At 45.2% G+C, this 14068-nt stretch overlaps 1 protein-coding gene across 3 annotated transcripts in view; it reads left to right on the top strand.

The window, feature by feature from the left end:
• Positions 1 to 14068, top strand: part of Blm (BLM RecQ like helicase) — a 54149-nt gene that overhangs the window by 18388 nt on the left and 21693 nt on the right. For all 3 annotated transcript variants that reach the window (XM_070043312.1, XM_070043310.1, XM_070043311.1), the window contains exons 6-14: positions 121 to 253; positions 527 to 1167; positions 2917 to 3108; positions 3425 to 3543; positions 6066 to 6179; positions 8417 to 8515; positions 9099 to 9247; positions 12547 to 12653; positions 13365 to 13525. In XM_070043312.1, coding sequence (XP_069899413.1) covers positions 121 to 253; positions 527 to 1167; positions 2917 to 3108; positions 3425 to 3543; positions 6066 to 6179; positions 8417 to 8515; positions 9099 to 9247; positions 12547 to 12653; positions 13365 to 13525 — 1715 coding nt within the window. The remainder of the gene's footprint in view (positions 1 to 120; positions 254 to 526; positions 1168 to 2916; positions 3109 to 3424; positions 3544 to 6065; positions 6180 to 8416; positions 8516 to 9098; positions 9248 to 12546; positions 12654 to 13364; positions 13526 to 14068) is intronic.

Raw genomic sequence — 14068 nt, 5'->3', positions numbered from 1 at the left:
CATGGCTTGATTTTTTTTTTTTTAAGGCAAGGAGGGCTTGGGGATATAACTCTGTGTCGGGTGTATGCTTTAAGCCCTGGGAGTTATCCTCTTGCTCTCTTGTTTACAATTGCTTTACAGCCAGACGGACCCGTCTCCAGGAGCAGCTTACTCAGGTGATGGAGCGCATCTGTAGGGTGGTCGACACCATGCGAGTAGATGAACTGACATCTTTGGACTGTGGGGACGAGCTGCTACAGTTGCGGGACCGGAGGTATCATGACCCTTCCCTCCTGCCATAGGTCCGATTGCATCTCCACCTCTGAGTCCAGAAATGAACAGGCAACCCATCCAGGTTGTCTGAACCAGAAATTACATAAGGATAATTTCGTCAGATTTTACCTTTCAAACCATTCCTTTAGGTTTATATTCAGATGTTAAGAGACTGGGGAAATAGAATATAGATCACTACACTTTCCATTTGGTTTAAGATGTGAAGATCAACATTCATAGCAAACAACTTAAATTGTTTCTTTTCTGTCTTCAGAAGGAAACTCCTAGCCGAAGTGGATTTTACTAGGAAAGATGTGAGTCTTCTCAGTGGTGTGTGGAAACACAGGAGTGACTCACTTGGTATCTCTGTGGGGGGTGATTCCTACCCTCTGGAGGGTTCTGTGGAGTTAAAGTTTCCATATCTTCCCTCAAATTCTCTGTCCATTGGGGAAAATGTACTGTCTACTGCCCCAGGAAAGACAGGACTGTCAGCCTCCACCAAGGAGCTGTTTGAAAGCCCGTCATTCAGTTCCCGTTCACAGAAGGCCTTTGTGAGCAGCAAGTGGGCGGAAACGCCAAGTAGAGAGAGAAGAAATGAAAGCTCATACTTCCCAGGAAATGTTCTCACAAGCACCACTGTGAAAGATCTGAGTAAGCACCCAGCTTCAGGAGATAACTTAGTAAGAGAAGCCCCGACTTCCTGTGATGTGGATGACTTTGACATAGATGACTTTGATGATGATGATGACTGGGAGAACATCATGCAGAATTTGCCAGCCAGCAAGCCTTCCACAGCTGTCTACCCTCCTGTCAGGGAAGGTGGGCCAGTGAAATCCCTATCAGCCAAAACAGACTGCCTTCCAGCGGCCTCTGCGGCTCAAAGGAAAAGCTCAGAGGCAGTTCAGAATTACACCGGTAAGTTTAAGATAAATTGAATACTTAAATATTATAGGAAAACAAAACTATCCAAAATAGAAATTGTATAAGAAAAAGCACAGCAAGCCATCATTGCCTGAAAGCCACATTGTTTTATGCAAATTTGTACAGATAATATGAATTACAAATCACAATTTCAAAAGCAAGTTGCTCTTTGTGTCTGCAGCAGCTGTAGTTTTATAAAATGTGTAATTATAACCTATTGTAGTAAAGCTCCAAAGTCATTACAAGTGTGCTTTGCCTTTAGATGAACATTTTTAGTCCCTAAAACAATGAAGCTCATGAAGACAAGTTTTTAATGGCTTGGAGATGAACAAGAAAGAAAAGATGAGTGTTTAAGCTGACACTGTGTCTATTTTTTGAGTTCTGGATTGATGAGAAATGGTTATAGACACATGTCTTGAAATAGTAAACTAGTGTAGTCTGAGGTTGTGAAGTCGTTTCTTAAAGTAATCAAATTATTCCCTTGGGCCTAGACCCTCTTCCCTTCAGTAACACTGGCTGGGTGCTGGTCATGGACCGTGTCCCGCGTGGTTTCTGGGAGGGCTATGGATGCCCTGCGGGAGCCCCCAACGGAATGAGTTCTGAGAGGCGCAGACTTAGCTACTGAAGAAGGCCCCAGTGCAGCCAAAACTAATTTTAAAACCTTACCTCAGCCCCATAAAGTTCACACTAGGTAGTTTTTACTGAAGCAGAGTACCATGCAAACTTTCATGAAGTGTAGTGTTCCTATTTTCATCGTTGATGATGTAATACCTTGGAGATGGTTCTTACAGTTAGGCTGTTGACCTTTAAACTAACTGTTAATGGATTTATTTTGGTGTCATGCTAGAGTATGTCGTATTTGATGTCTGTAATTATCCTTGAGACACTTGAGTGTTGGGAGTGCGAGTAGCTGCCGGAATGGGTGTGAGTACCTCGTGTTCCCCAGGGAGCCAGCCTTAAGTACACTGAGGACTGAGGTTGCACAGCCTCCCCCTGCCAGCGGAGGTGTCGGGGTGGGAAGAGGTAAAGTGCAGGAGGCCGAGGTCTCAGCTACGCAGAAAAACCTGTGACACCATTCACAGAAATAGTCAGGAGGCAGAGTCAGATTTAGAGAAAAGCTGAGGAGGCTATTTTAAAACTTGGGCTGATGGCTGGTTGTTAAAGCACTGGGATAGGAATGCTCAGAGACCAGGGGAGCTACGCAGGATGGAGCTGAGGGCACAGCAGGAGAGAGCTAGGCCTGCTCACACACAGGGTGTGTTTGAGATGGCAGGACCGGAATTATTCCAAAGAACATTGTGAAGAGCACAGTCCCAAGAGTCTGAAGAGCTTCAAACTTAAGGGACAGTGGAAGAGGGGCCAACAAAGGGAATTTAAAGCCAGCAGGAGAGCTGGAGGTAGAGCTCCGCTCCGTGGCATAGTATTTGCCTAGCATGCGCAAGGCCCTGGATTTGATCCCAGCACTGCAAAATAAACAAGTACGCAGACCAGTAAATAAGGCAAGTAGAAAAACCATGGTTATCAAGAAGAGGAGGAGGAGGAGGAGGACAACAACAGTAATGATGACAGGACTGTAATAAAAGACTGGATTTCAGTCCTTGCGATCTCTGGTGGCCTTGAGGCCAGTTGGCGGGGAAGCCTCAGGAACAGGGAGAGTGCTGCGGGGAGCTGACCCGCAGCTGTGCAGGGATAGGCCTCAGCGCAACACAGGCTGATTCTTCTTAATGCTGATTGTTTTCATAGACAAGTTGGCGCAGAATTTCACCTCCAGAAATGTGAAACATGAACGCTTCCAAAGCCTCGATTTTCCTCATACAAAAGAAATGATGACAATTTTTCATAAAAAGTTTGGCCTACATAATTTTAGAACTAATCAGCTAGAGGCAATCAACGCTGCACTGCTCGGTGAAGACTGCTTTATCCTAATGCCCACTGGTATGTATTTTTAGATATGAATTGGCAGGAATCCACTGGCAGATGTTAACACCTACACAAGATTCTTATCTTTTAGGGATCCCCTGAACCTTTCATGCATAGGAAGTTTATCACCTCATGTCCTCTGCTTTCTGGTGGGTGACATGATAAGGTTTTTACCTCTTACAAGATTTCCAGCTCAGGGCTGGGAATATGGCTCAGTGGTAGAGTGCTTGCCTAGCATGCATGAAGCCCTGGGTTCGATTCGGCATACACACACACAAAAGCCAAACAAAAAGATGGAAGCTAATGGATTTTTTCATCCTTTTTCTTTCAGGAGGTGGTAAAAGCTTGTGCTACCAGCTGCCTGCCTGTGTTTCGACTGGAGTCACTATTGTCATTTCTCCCTTGAGATCATTAATAGTAGATCAAGTTCAAAAGCTGACTTCATTGGATGTAAGTTAAAACATATAAAAGCACCATAAAAGTGCTTTAGAACAGCTTCATTACTGTAGATACTTTTATTAAGTCGTTCACGAATTGGCAGAACCATTTATAAATTATTTGGAGACGTAGTTCAGTGGTAGTGCACTCGCGTAGCATGCACAGGAGAGTAGCTGCTCCAAGGAAGCTTGAGAACAAGTCTGTGAGACTCCATCTCCACAAAATAACCATGAAGCCAGGCGCCAGTGGTTCATGCTTGTAATTGTAATCCTAGCTACTCAGGAGGCAATCTAAGCATCATGCTTCAACGTCAGCACAGGCAGGAAAGTTCATGAGATTCCTCTTATCTTCAATAAACCACCAGAAGACCAGAAGTGGCGCTGTGGTTCAAGTGGTAGAGCACTAGCCTTGAGCTGAAGAGCTCAGTGTCCAAGCCGAGTTCAAGCCCCACAACCAACAACAACAAAAAAAACATCAAAATGTGGGGCTCAAGGGGTAGAGTGCGAATCATGAAAGCCAAGTAAAAGCATGAGGTAAAGGACTAGTTCAAGCCCCAGACTAACACCCAAAAAGAAGACAATATGAATGTATTAAGAACTTTTAGCTGGGCCGGGCGCTGGTGGCTCACGCCTGTAATCCTAGCTACTCAGGAGGCTGAGATCTGAGGATCGCGGTTCAAAGCCAGTCCGGGCAGGAGAGACCGTGAGACTCCTATCTCCAATAAAACCACCAGAAAACCGGAAGTGGCGCTGTAGCTCAAGTGGTAGAGCGCTCGCTTTGAGCTGAAGAGCTGAGGGACAGTGCCCAGGCCCAGAGTTCAAGCCCCACGACCGACAAAAAAAAAAAAAAAGAACTTTTAGCTGGGCAAGTTGGCTCACGCCTATAATCCTAGCTACTCTGGAGGCGGAGATCTGAGATCATAGTTCAGAGCCATCTGGGGCAGGAAAGTCTGTGAGACTTTTTTTTTTTTTTTGTCTGTGAGACTCTTTATCTCCAATAAACTACTCAGAAAAACTGATGGCACAGTGGATCAAGTGGTAGAGCACTAACCTTGAGCTGAAGAGATGAAGGACAGCGCCCAGGCCCAGAGTTCAAGCCCCATGACCGACAAAAGAGAAAAAAAAAGGGGGGGGGCTGGGAAGGTGGCTCAGTGGTAGAGCGCTTGCCTTGCATGCCTGAGGCCCTGGGCTCAATTCCTCAGCACCGCATAAGCAAAAAGAAAAAAGCCGGAAGTGGCGCTGTGGCTCAAGTGGTAGAGCGCTAGCCTTGAGCTGAAGAGCTGAGGGACAGTGCTCAGGCCCAGAGTTCAGGCCCACGACTAGACCAAAAAAAAAAAGAAAAAAAAATAGAATTGGGTTTTACTACTGCCAGATCAACATGATTTTCTTCCCCTTGTGCATGCCCACACATGTTGTTTTCCTCCTAGCCGAGCTGAGGGAAGTATCATGCCTACATTCTACTAAATCCTTCATACTGCCATCAGCAGAACTGGTGCAGGGCTATGAGTCATCACGCCTCATTGCGACAACCGGCTTGGTGTTCTTCCAAGGACGGTGGTGCAGGGTCAGTCACCATGTCACCCGCGCCATTCTGTGTGGTCCTTTTGCTGTCACTGTACTAAAATTTCAAAGTTGCATTTACCTAAAAAAATAGCTATGTGTTTGGACAGGAATCTCTTGGATGCTAAACTCATGGTTGCCTTTGCAGTTACAAAGAGTAAAGGAAAAACCCTGCTTTCAGCTGGTTAATTTTGTTGTTATTGTTTTATCTGTCCTGGGGCTTGAACTCTGGGCCTGGGCACTGTCCCTCAGCTCTTCAGCTCAAGGCTATTGCTCTACTACTTTTTTTTTTTGGGGGGGGGCCGGTCCTGGGACTTGAACTTTGGGCCTGGGCGCTGTCCCTCAGCTCTTCAGCTCAAGGCTAGCGCTCTACCACTTGAGCCACAGCACCACTTCTGGCTTTTTTCTTTTTGCTTATGTGGTGCTGAGGAATCGAACCCAGGGCCTCATGCATGCAAGGCAAGCGCTCTACCACTGAGCCACCTTCCCAGTCCTGCTCTACCACTTTGAGCCACAGTACCACTTCTGGTTTTCTAGGGGTTAATTGGAGATAAGAGTCTCACGGACTTTCCTGCCCAGGCTGGCTTTGAACCGTGATCCTCAGAGCTCAGCCTCCTGAATAGCTAGGATTACAGGCGTGAGCCACCGGTGCCCGGCTAGTTAATTTTTTTTTTTTTTCTTTTTGAGATAGTCTTGCAGACTTTTCTGCTTGGGCTCGCTTCAAACAGCAGTTCTCCAGACCTCAGCCTCCTGCTAACTGCAGGAGCTTTTTTGTATGTGTATAAGGTTTTGGTATATCTCAGACTGACTTCTAACTCTCTGTTCTCCTGCCTCGACCTCCTGTGTACTGGGGTTATAGGCATGCATCACCATGCCTGGCTGAGGAGGGTGTTCACACACATATGTATATATAAATTGTAATCTATGATCTTTAGAATTTTTAAAATTAAAGTTGTCTGTTGTCTTTACACTTAGATTCCAGCTACATATCTAACCGGTGATAAGACTGATGCAGAAGCTGCAAGCATTTACCTCCAGTTATCAAAGAAGGACCCAATTATTAAACTTCTCTATGTCACCCCAGAGAAGGTTTGTATTATATCATTATTTTAAAATGTAACATTGGGCCTGGGAAGGTGGCTCAGTGTTAGAGTGCTTGCCTAGCATGCATGAAGCCCTGGTTTGATTTTCAGAACCACATAAACAGAAAAAGCCAAAAGTGGCAATGTGTTTCAAGTGGTAGAGTGCTAGCCTTGAGCAAAAGGTCAGAGGCAGTGCCCAGGCCCTGAGTTTAAGCATCATGACTGCCCCTCCACCCCCCCAAAAAAAGAAAAAGTAATATTACAGGCCACTAGAACACATATGTTTTTAAAACTATGGCATCATCTTTTTTTTTGTCAGTCGTGGGGTTTAAACTCCAGACCTGGACACTGTCCCTGAGCTCTTCAGATCAAGGCTAAGTGCTCTACCACTTGAGCCACAGTGCCACTTCCTGTTTTCTGGTGGTTAGTTGGAGATGAGTCTCACAGATAGCTGGGTACCAGTGGCTCATGTTTGTAATCCTAGCTACTCAGTAGGCTGAGATCTGAGGATCCTGGTTCAAAGCAGCCCGGGCAGGAGACTCTTTATCTCCAATTAACCACCAGAAAACCGGAAGTGGTGCTATGGCTCAAGGGTAGAGTACTTGCGTTGAGCTGAAGAGCTCAGGGACAGCACCCAGGCCCAGAATTCAAGATCCACAACCAAGGGGGGAAAAAAAAAGAGTCTCACAGACCTCCCTGCCCAGTCTGGCTTTGAACCGAGATCCTCAGATCTCAGCTTCCTGAGTAGCTAGGATTACAGGTGTGAGCTACCGGTGCTCCGAGTATAATTCTTTTTTTTTTTGGGTCCGGTCGTGGGGCCTGAACTCTGGACCTGGGCACTGTTCCTCAGCTCTTCAGTTCAAGGCTAGCGCTCTACCACTTGAGTCACAGCGCCACTTCCGGGTTTTTTCTTTTTGCTTATGTGGTGCTGAGGAATCGAACCCAGGATCTCAGGCATGCAATGCAAGCGCTCTACCACTGAGCCAACTTCCCAGCCCCCCGAGTATAATTCTTAATGTACAGTATGATAAAAAGAATTTCTATATAATTTTGACTTAGAAAACCAAACTAGTGACATTTCATTATAATTGCTTTATTATGTATTCTTTTCTCTAGTTCCTGAAACATTTGATTGCTGATATAGTAGTCTTTTAATCCTAAACACTTCAGTATGCATTTCTCAAAAACAAGCAATTCTCACCTATGACCATACTATAAAGATCAAATTCAGGGAATGTATACTGACGCAGAACTATTTCTTAATCTGTGAACTGTCTTCTGATTGCAGTGACTGCCCCTGTGGCAGAAGAAACTCCCACTTTAGTTCCTTTTCTCTGAGGGATTTTGAAGCATACAGTCCATTTGTTTTGATTTTCTGTTCCCCTATTTCGTCCATGTCGTTCACTTTGGCAGGAACACTCCAGATGTGATAAGTCTCGTGTGTCCTAGCAAGAGGCGTTTGGTGTTGACTCATCTGTTGCTGATGATGTCAACAGCTGATCGCTGGGTTAGGGCAGTTCCTGCCAGAGCTCCCGCTGCCACCAGCTCTGGTTTCCTCCTTGGTAGTTAGTTGTTGTCCTAGTATAGGTTAATGTGAGAGTGCGGATGTACTGTTGGACACCACGCTTAACCACAGTTTGACCTTCCACTCACGGTTATTTTACTGTGATATGCGCCAAGTTTTGGATTAGCTGATTTAGTTGATATTTAACCATAAGGAAAAAAGCTTTCCCTTTTATCCCACCTATTTATGTGATAAAGCTCAAGGATTCTTAATGTATTTGTTGGGTTACTATCAGTTCTTATTATGGATAGTGGTATTCTAGATTTGGCCAGTAGGCGCACCATCCCTGGCTTTCTCGTCACTGTCAAGTGGGGTACATGTGCTGGCTACTGCTAGCTCTCAGTGCTTCTGGCTCTGTTGGGGTCAGTACTACCAAGTGCATCATCACATATATCTGTATGTCCCCAAACCACATGCACACACATAGCACACCTCTAATCCTGGCACCAGTGTTGCTGAAGCCAAAGAACATTCTAGCACCACTGACCTAAGGAGTAAACTGGAATGAGGGCCAGCATTCTCACATGTCTCTCTTGCCATTTCCTGTTACTTCTATTTTCTTCATAGATTGAAATAACGAGTTTTTATAGTAGTTTTAATACGGTTTTGAGTGTAATGGAAATTAAAGATGGCAAAGACACTGAGGCCATGTGTTTGAATATCTCTTGTTGCTGGTCTAGGTGTGTGCGAGTAACAGGCTGATTTCCATGCTGGAGAATTTGTATGAGAGGAAGCTCTTGGCCCGTTTCGTTATTGATGAAGCACATTGTGTCAGTCAGGTAAGCCCGCTCCTGCCTTGGGATGTCCGTTCATACTGGCATTCACGTCTGTATCTTCAGACCTGGGGACAGACGCGCCCATGTAGTGCCTAGAGGATGCTGGGTAATGTCTTAGGGGAAGGAGCTCTTGGCACTGAGTTAATGGAGACCAGGAAAGCTGCCCAGAACTCCCCAACCCACCCCCTTAGAATCAACTGATCCAAGCTCCTGGAGTACAGGAGCCAAGGGGCCGGCCTGTTGGGCTGAGGGTAGATCGCTGACCAGAAGACACGGGTACAGGCTGTTGGCCGAGCCTAGACAAGGGCTGTATGCGTAGAAGTGGGATACGGAAGGTTGGGTACCCTGGGCACCCTCTCCCCCACCCCTTTGAGAAAGTCCAGCCCTGTCTCTACCTGACTCACCTGCCACCCTCCCCACACCGCCTCCCAGACCGCCCCCAGCCCCCCAGCAAGCCCGTGGCACGTCAGGAGAACGTGAAGGCCCACAGCGTGCTTCTGTCCTGGGAGCCAGGCAGCGACGGGGGACGTCTTGGCTTGGACACAAGATACAAATCACTGAAAAGGCTGTGTTTTTCTCCTACTAGTGGGGACATGATTTCCGTCAGGATTACAAACGAATGAACATGCTTCGCCAGAAGTTTCCTCTGGTCCCCGTGATGGCGCTCACGGCCACCGCGAACCCCAGGGTGCAAAAGGACATCCTCACCCAGCTGAAGATCCTCAGCCCGCAGGTGTAAGTTGTCCAGACGCAAGTATTTAAAGCCGGGCTTGTACCTAGCCTACCCAGTGTGCCAGGCGCTGCTCTGGGCGCTTCATGTGGCTTTTTATGTACGAAAACAAGTTTTAGGAAGTGTATGTCCTGTTTCTCTTTTACAGATAAAGAAAGGGAGGCAAGGTATTAACTTAGAGAAGTTCACGCAGTTAGCAAGTATTGCAGTAATGGCTCAAACCTCAAAACCCTTTAATTTCTATTCCAAAATGCATAAGCAGAAGTATTGGATGGAGATGTAGGTGCGGGCTGCTGGAACTCAGAAGGCAATGTAATATTATATCCATTGAAAAGACCAGCAGCAAGGAGCCGTCAGACAGTTTTATAAAGAAAGCAGGTATTACAGGGTGGGTGGTTTTCTAAAAGGTTTAGACGGCTGTATTTAGACCAGTAGAGTTCACCTACTTATGTAATTGAGGTGTTTGTGGTTTGTTCATAGCACTGTAGGACCATCACCACTGCTAACTCTGGGACATTTCTGCCTCCCTTGAAAGATTCCATACGTACTACCATCCGCGCCTTCCCCCTCTGCCCTCAGCAGCCCTCGACTGCTTTCTGCCCCCAAATTTCTTTGCCTAGTCTGAACATTCCACATAGAGATTGAATAGAAGTGTTTGATTGGTTAATTGATTGGTTTTGCCAGCCCATGGGCTTGAACTCAGGGTCTGGACACTGTTCCTGAACTTTTTTTTTTTCGGGGGGTGGGGGGAGGATCTGGTCATGGGGCTGAACTCTGGGCCTGGGCGTTGTCCCTCAGCTCTTCAGCTCAAGGCTAGCGCTCTACCACTTGATCCACAGCGCCACTTCCGGCCTTTTCTGTTTATGTGGTGCTGAGGAATTGAACTCAGGGCCTCATGTGTGCAAGGCAAGCACTCTATCACTGAGCCACCTTCTCAGCCCCAAGACAGTAATTTTATATACATACTTTTTTGCCTATGTTATACTTCACTGTAGGAAAAGTATACATATAAATAAAATTGGTCTTTTAATCTGTATCAAAAGTTTCATCTGCATTGAATTATTAAAGTCATCGGTCACGTAGAAATGATTGGAACAATGTGTGTGCGCGTGTGCATGTGTTTCTTGTACATACTCTTGCTGTTTCCCAGGCTACAACTGATCCTCCCACCTTTGTTTCTCAAATTGCTGAGACTACAGTTATGTACCACCATGCCCAGCTTGCATGTATGTTGACATTTTTTCCCATTTGCTAGAATTCAATTTGATAAATATTATTTTATATAATCAGAGGCTTAACGTAATTTTGGGGCTGGGAAGATGGCTTGGTGGTAGAGTGCTTACTTTGCATGCATGAGGTACAAGGTTTGATTCCTCAGCACCACATAAGCAGAAAAAGCTGGAAGCAGAGCTGTGGCTCAAGTGGTAGAGCGCTAGACTTGAGCTGAAGAGCTGAAGGACAGTGTCCAGGCCCAGACTTAAAGCCCTATGACCAACAACAAAAAAAAAAACCACATCATTTTGAGCATAAATTTTAGTATGTATTTTAATGAAATAGGACTTTTGTTTTTCAATTAGTTCATATATCTACAGATGAGTTGAATCAGTACTTCTTTTATAAATGTCAACCCTGAGAAATGTTACTTACATAAACATGAATGAGAGTGAAAGGATTTTATTATAGCAGTAACACTCAATTATTTGAATTCCTCTGAAGTATATGCCAAAATTACATCATGATCTGTCATCAAAAATTATTTTTAATGATCTGTCAGATGACATCTCAATTAAATCCTCCAAATTTTGTGGGAGGCAAAGACTATGAAACTATTTGACTGGCAAAATAAGCAATATCATTAGTTATTCACTTTTGTGGGAAATATATGCTTTTAAAACTTGACTGGAACTTCTTTAATGACTATGAAATGTTTTTACTATGTTTTTTGACAAGGACCCTGTATCCTATGGCTAGTGTATTTGGAAAAGCTGGGGAAATCAAATCTTTTTTTTTTTTTGGGGGGGGCGGGGGATGTGGTTGTCAGGGTTAGTTGTCGGGCTTGAACTCAGGGCCTGGGCCTTGTTCCTGAACTCTTTTTGCTCATGGCTAGTGCTCTACCACTTTGAGCCACAGCTCCAATTCTGATTTTTAGGTGGTTACTTAGACAGATATAAGAATCTCATAGACTGTCCTTCCCTGACTAACTTTTTTTTTTTTGTCTTTTTATTCTTTTGGCGGTCGTGGGGCTTGAACTCTGGGCTTGGGCACTGTCCCTCAGCTCTTCAGCTCAAGGAGAGGGCTCTACCGCTTGAGCCACAATGCTACTTCCGGTTTTCGAATGGTTTATTGGAGATAAGAGTCTCATGGATTTTCCTTGCCTGGGCTGGCTTTGAATCATGATCCTCAGATCTCAGCCTCCTGAGTAGCTAGGATTACAGGCGTGAGCCACCGGTGCCTGGCCCCCTGACTAACTTGGAACCATCATACTCAGATTGCATCCTCCTTAGTAGCTAGGATTATAGGCATGAGCCTGTAACACTTGGCTCCAAATATTGTTTTTGGGGTTTTTTTTTGACAAGATGCTTTTATTGTGTGATGTGTTATTAAATGTCATTTTGTCAAAACTTTGTGGTTGCATATTAGCCCATTGAAATACTGGAGAATGACTGGTGTGTAACTTCATTAGTGGAGCCCGTCTTTGTTGACAAATCGATCAGCCAAGTAGATCGATTTCCTCACATTGATTTGTTTTCAGTTCACATGAACTATAGTAGTGGTCCTAGTTCCTAAAAAACAGAAGCAGAGTGCCGCTTGAATCCAGATCTCACAGAGCACTTTCCAGTAGCACAAGATGAACATGCTTGGCCTAGAAATGTTTCTTTTTTTTTTGGTCGGTCGTGGGGCTTGAATTCTGGGCTTGAACACTGTCCCTCAGCTCTTCAGCTAAAGGTGAGCTCTCTGCCACTTCATAGCACCATTTCCAGTTTTCTGCTTGGTTTATTGGAGATAAGAGTCTCATGGACTTTCTTGCCTGGGCTGGTTTTGAACCGCGATCCTCAGATCTCAGCCTCCTGAATAGCTAGGATGACAGGCGTGAGCCACCGGTACCCGGCCTGTTCACTATTTTTAATACGAGCTTCAGTACAACCTTAGTCAAGATATAATGGAATCCAGATTGTCATGCCCAAATTAGCTAAAGTAACTTCAGGAATTTTGTCAGGACTGTCATTTCCCTTGCTGTAGCAGTGACTGTTTTCTTAATTTTATGTTTGTAATAACTTGATTTTACGTTTGCCATTTCTTTTAGGTTTAGTATGAGCTTTAACAGGCACAATCTGAAATACTACGTATTACCGAAAAAGCCTAAGAAAGTAGCGTTTGATTGCTTGGAATGGATCAGAAAGCATCACCCATGTGAGTTGGGCCATGTGATGAGTTATGTTTATTTAATACCACAGTAGAATATAAAATATTGCATATTAGCCTTTTTTTTTTCATTATCGTAGCACTAAGTTGTTATTTATAGAGCAGCATCTTGCAACTCAATTCCCTCAAATCCCATTGGGTTAAATAACAACCCTATCATCTGTGTTGTAATTGGTGTCTTTCCTCTGGCCTCTCTCAGTGTGGATGGTGCAGCCCTTTGCCCCTTTGCTGAGTGCCTCTGCCCTGCCCTCGTGTTTGCCTGTGAGTTGTATTAACTGAAGTGAGACTCGAGTTCAGAGTAGTTTTCCACGCCACCCTATGTCATGAGCATTTCCCCATAGCTTTTACACAGTCCTGCCTTAATTGTTCCCTTTATATTACCCATTAAAATTATTTCTAATTTTTAAAATGATAAAAACTTAGTGTAAGTCCTGTACCACTTAATCTAGGTTAGTTTCCTGGGGAGAAGCCTGAGTCAAAAGGAATTTCCTAGGCTCCGGGTATACATGGCCCTTGGTCGGCACCTTCCAGGCTTGTATTAAGGCTCCTTCCTGCTTTGACGCTGGTCTCCGGAGAACCTGTATTCTGGTTCCAGGTCCACGAATTCCTTGCTGTGCCTTGTCCTGTGCTGTGAGCTCACTGAGCTCTGCTTGAGGCTGCTGTGTGTTGACTTCTCAGTGCTGTTTCCGTTTCTGGCAGATGACTCCGGGATAATCTACTGCCTCTCCAGGCGCGAGTGCGACACTATGGCCGACACGTTACAGAAGGATGGCCTTGCTGCGCTGGCTTACCATGCTGGCCTCAGCGACTCTGCCAGGGACGAGGTGCAGCACAAGTGGATCAATCAGGATGGCTGCCAGGTGACACGCTCAGACATAAGCACATACAAAAAGCAGGCCTACATAATACACAAGCAAACACGCACAAGAAGACTGGAGATCGTGCCAGGCACGTGCGGCTCATGCCTGTCATCCTAGCTACTTAGATGCTGAGATCTGAGGATCACAGTTCAAAGCTAGCCTGGGTGGGAAAGTTTGTTGTATAAGGCTAGTGCTCTGCTACTTCCAGCTTTCTCTGTGATTAATAGGAGATAAGAGTCTCATGAGACTTACCGCCAATAAGCCACTCAGAAAACCAGAAGTGGCGCTGTGGCTCAAGTGGTAGAGCACTCACCTTGAACTAAAGAGCTGAGGGACAGTGCCCAGGTCCAGAGTTTGAGCCCCATGACCGACCAAAAAAAAAAAAAAGGCTGTAAGTGGACATGTGGCTCATATGGTAGAGCTCCAAAAAAACAACAAACTTGGTTGTTTTCCCCCAAAAGGATAATTATTGCTTGAAGTTTTAAAAACAGAAATAAAGAGGGAAGTTACAGTTCAACAAAGCCAGTTCTGGTGAAAGAAGTC

The sequence above is a fragment of the Dipodomys merriami genome, unplaced genomic scaffold, assembly GCF_024711535.1.
Source record: "Dipodomys merriami isolate MVZ:Mamm:240054 unplaced genomic scaffold, mDipMer1.0.p SCAF_33, whole genome shotgun sequence".
Taxonomy (NCBI): Eukaryota; Metazoa; Chordata; class Mammalia; order Rodentia; family Heteromyidae; genus Dipodomys; species Dipodomys merriami.
This window is presented reverse-complemented; position numbering and strand designations above follow the sequence as displayed.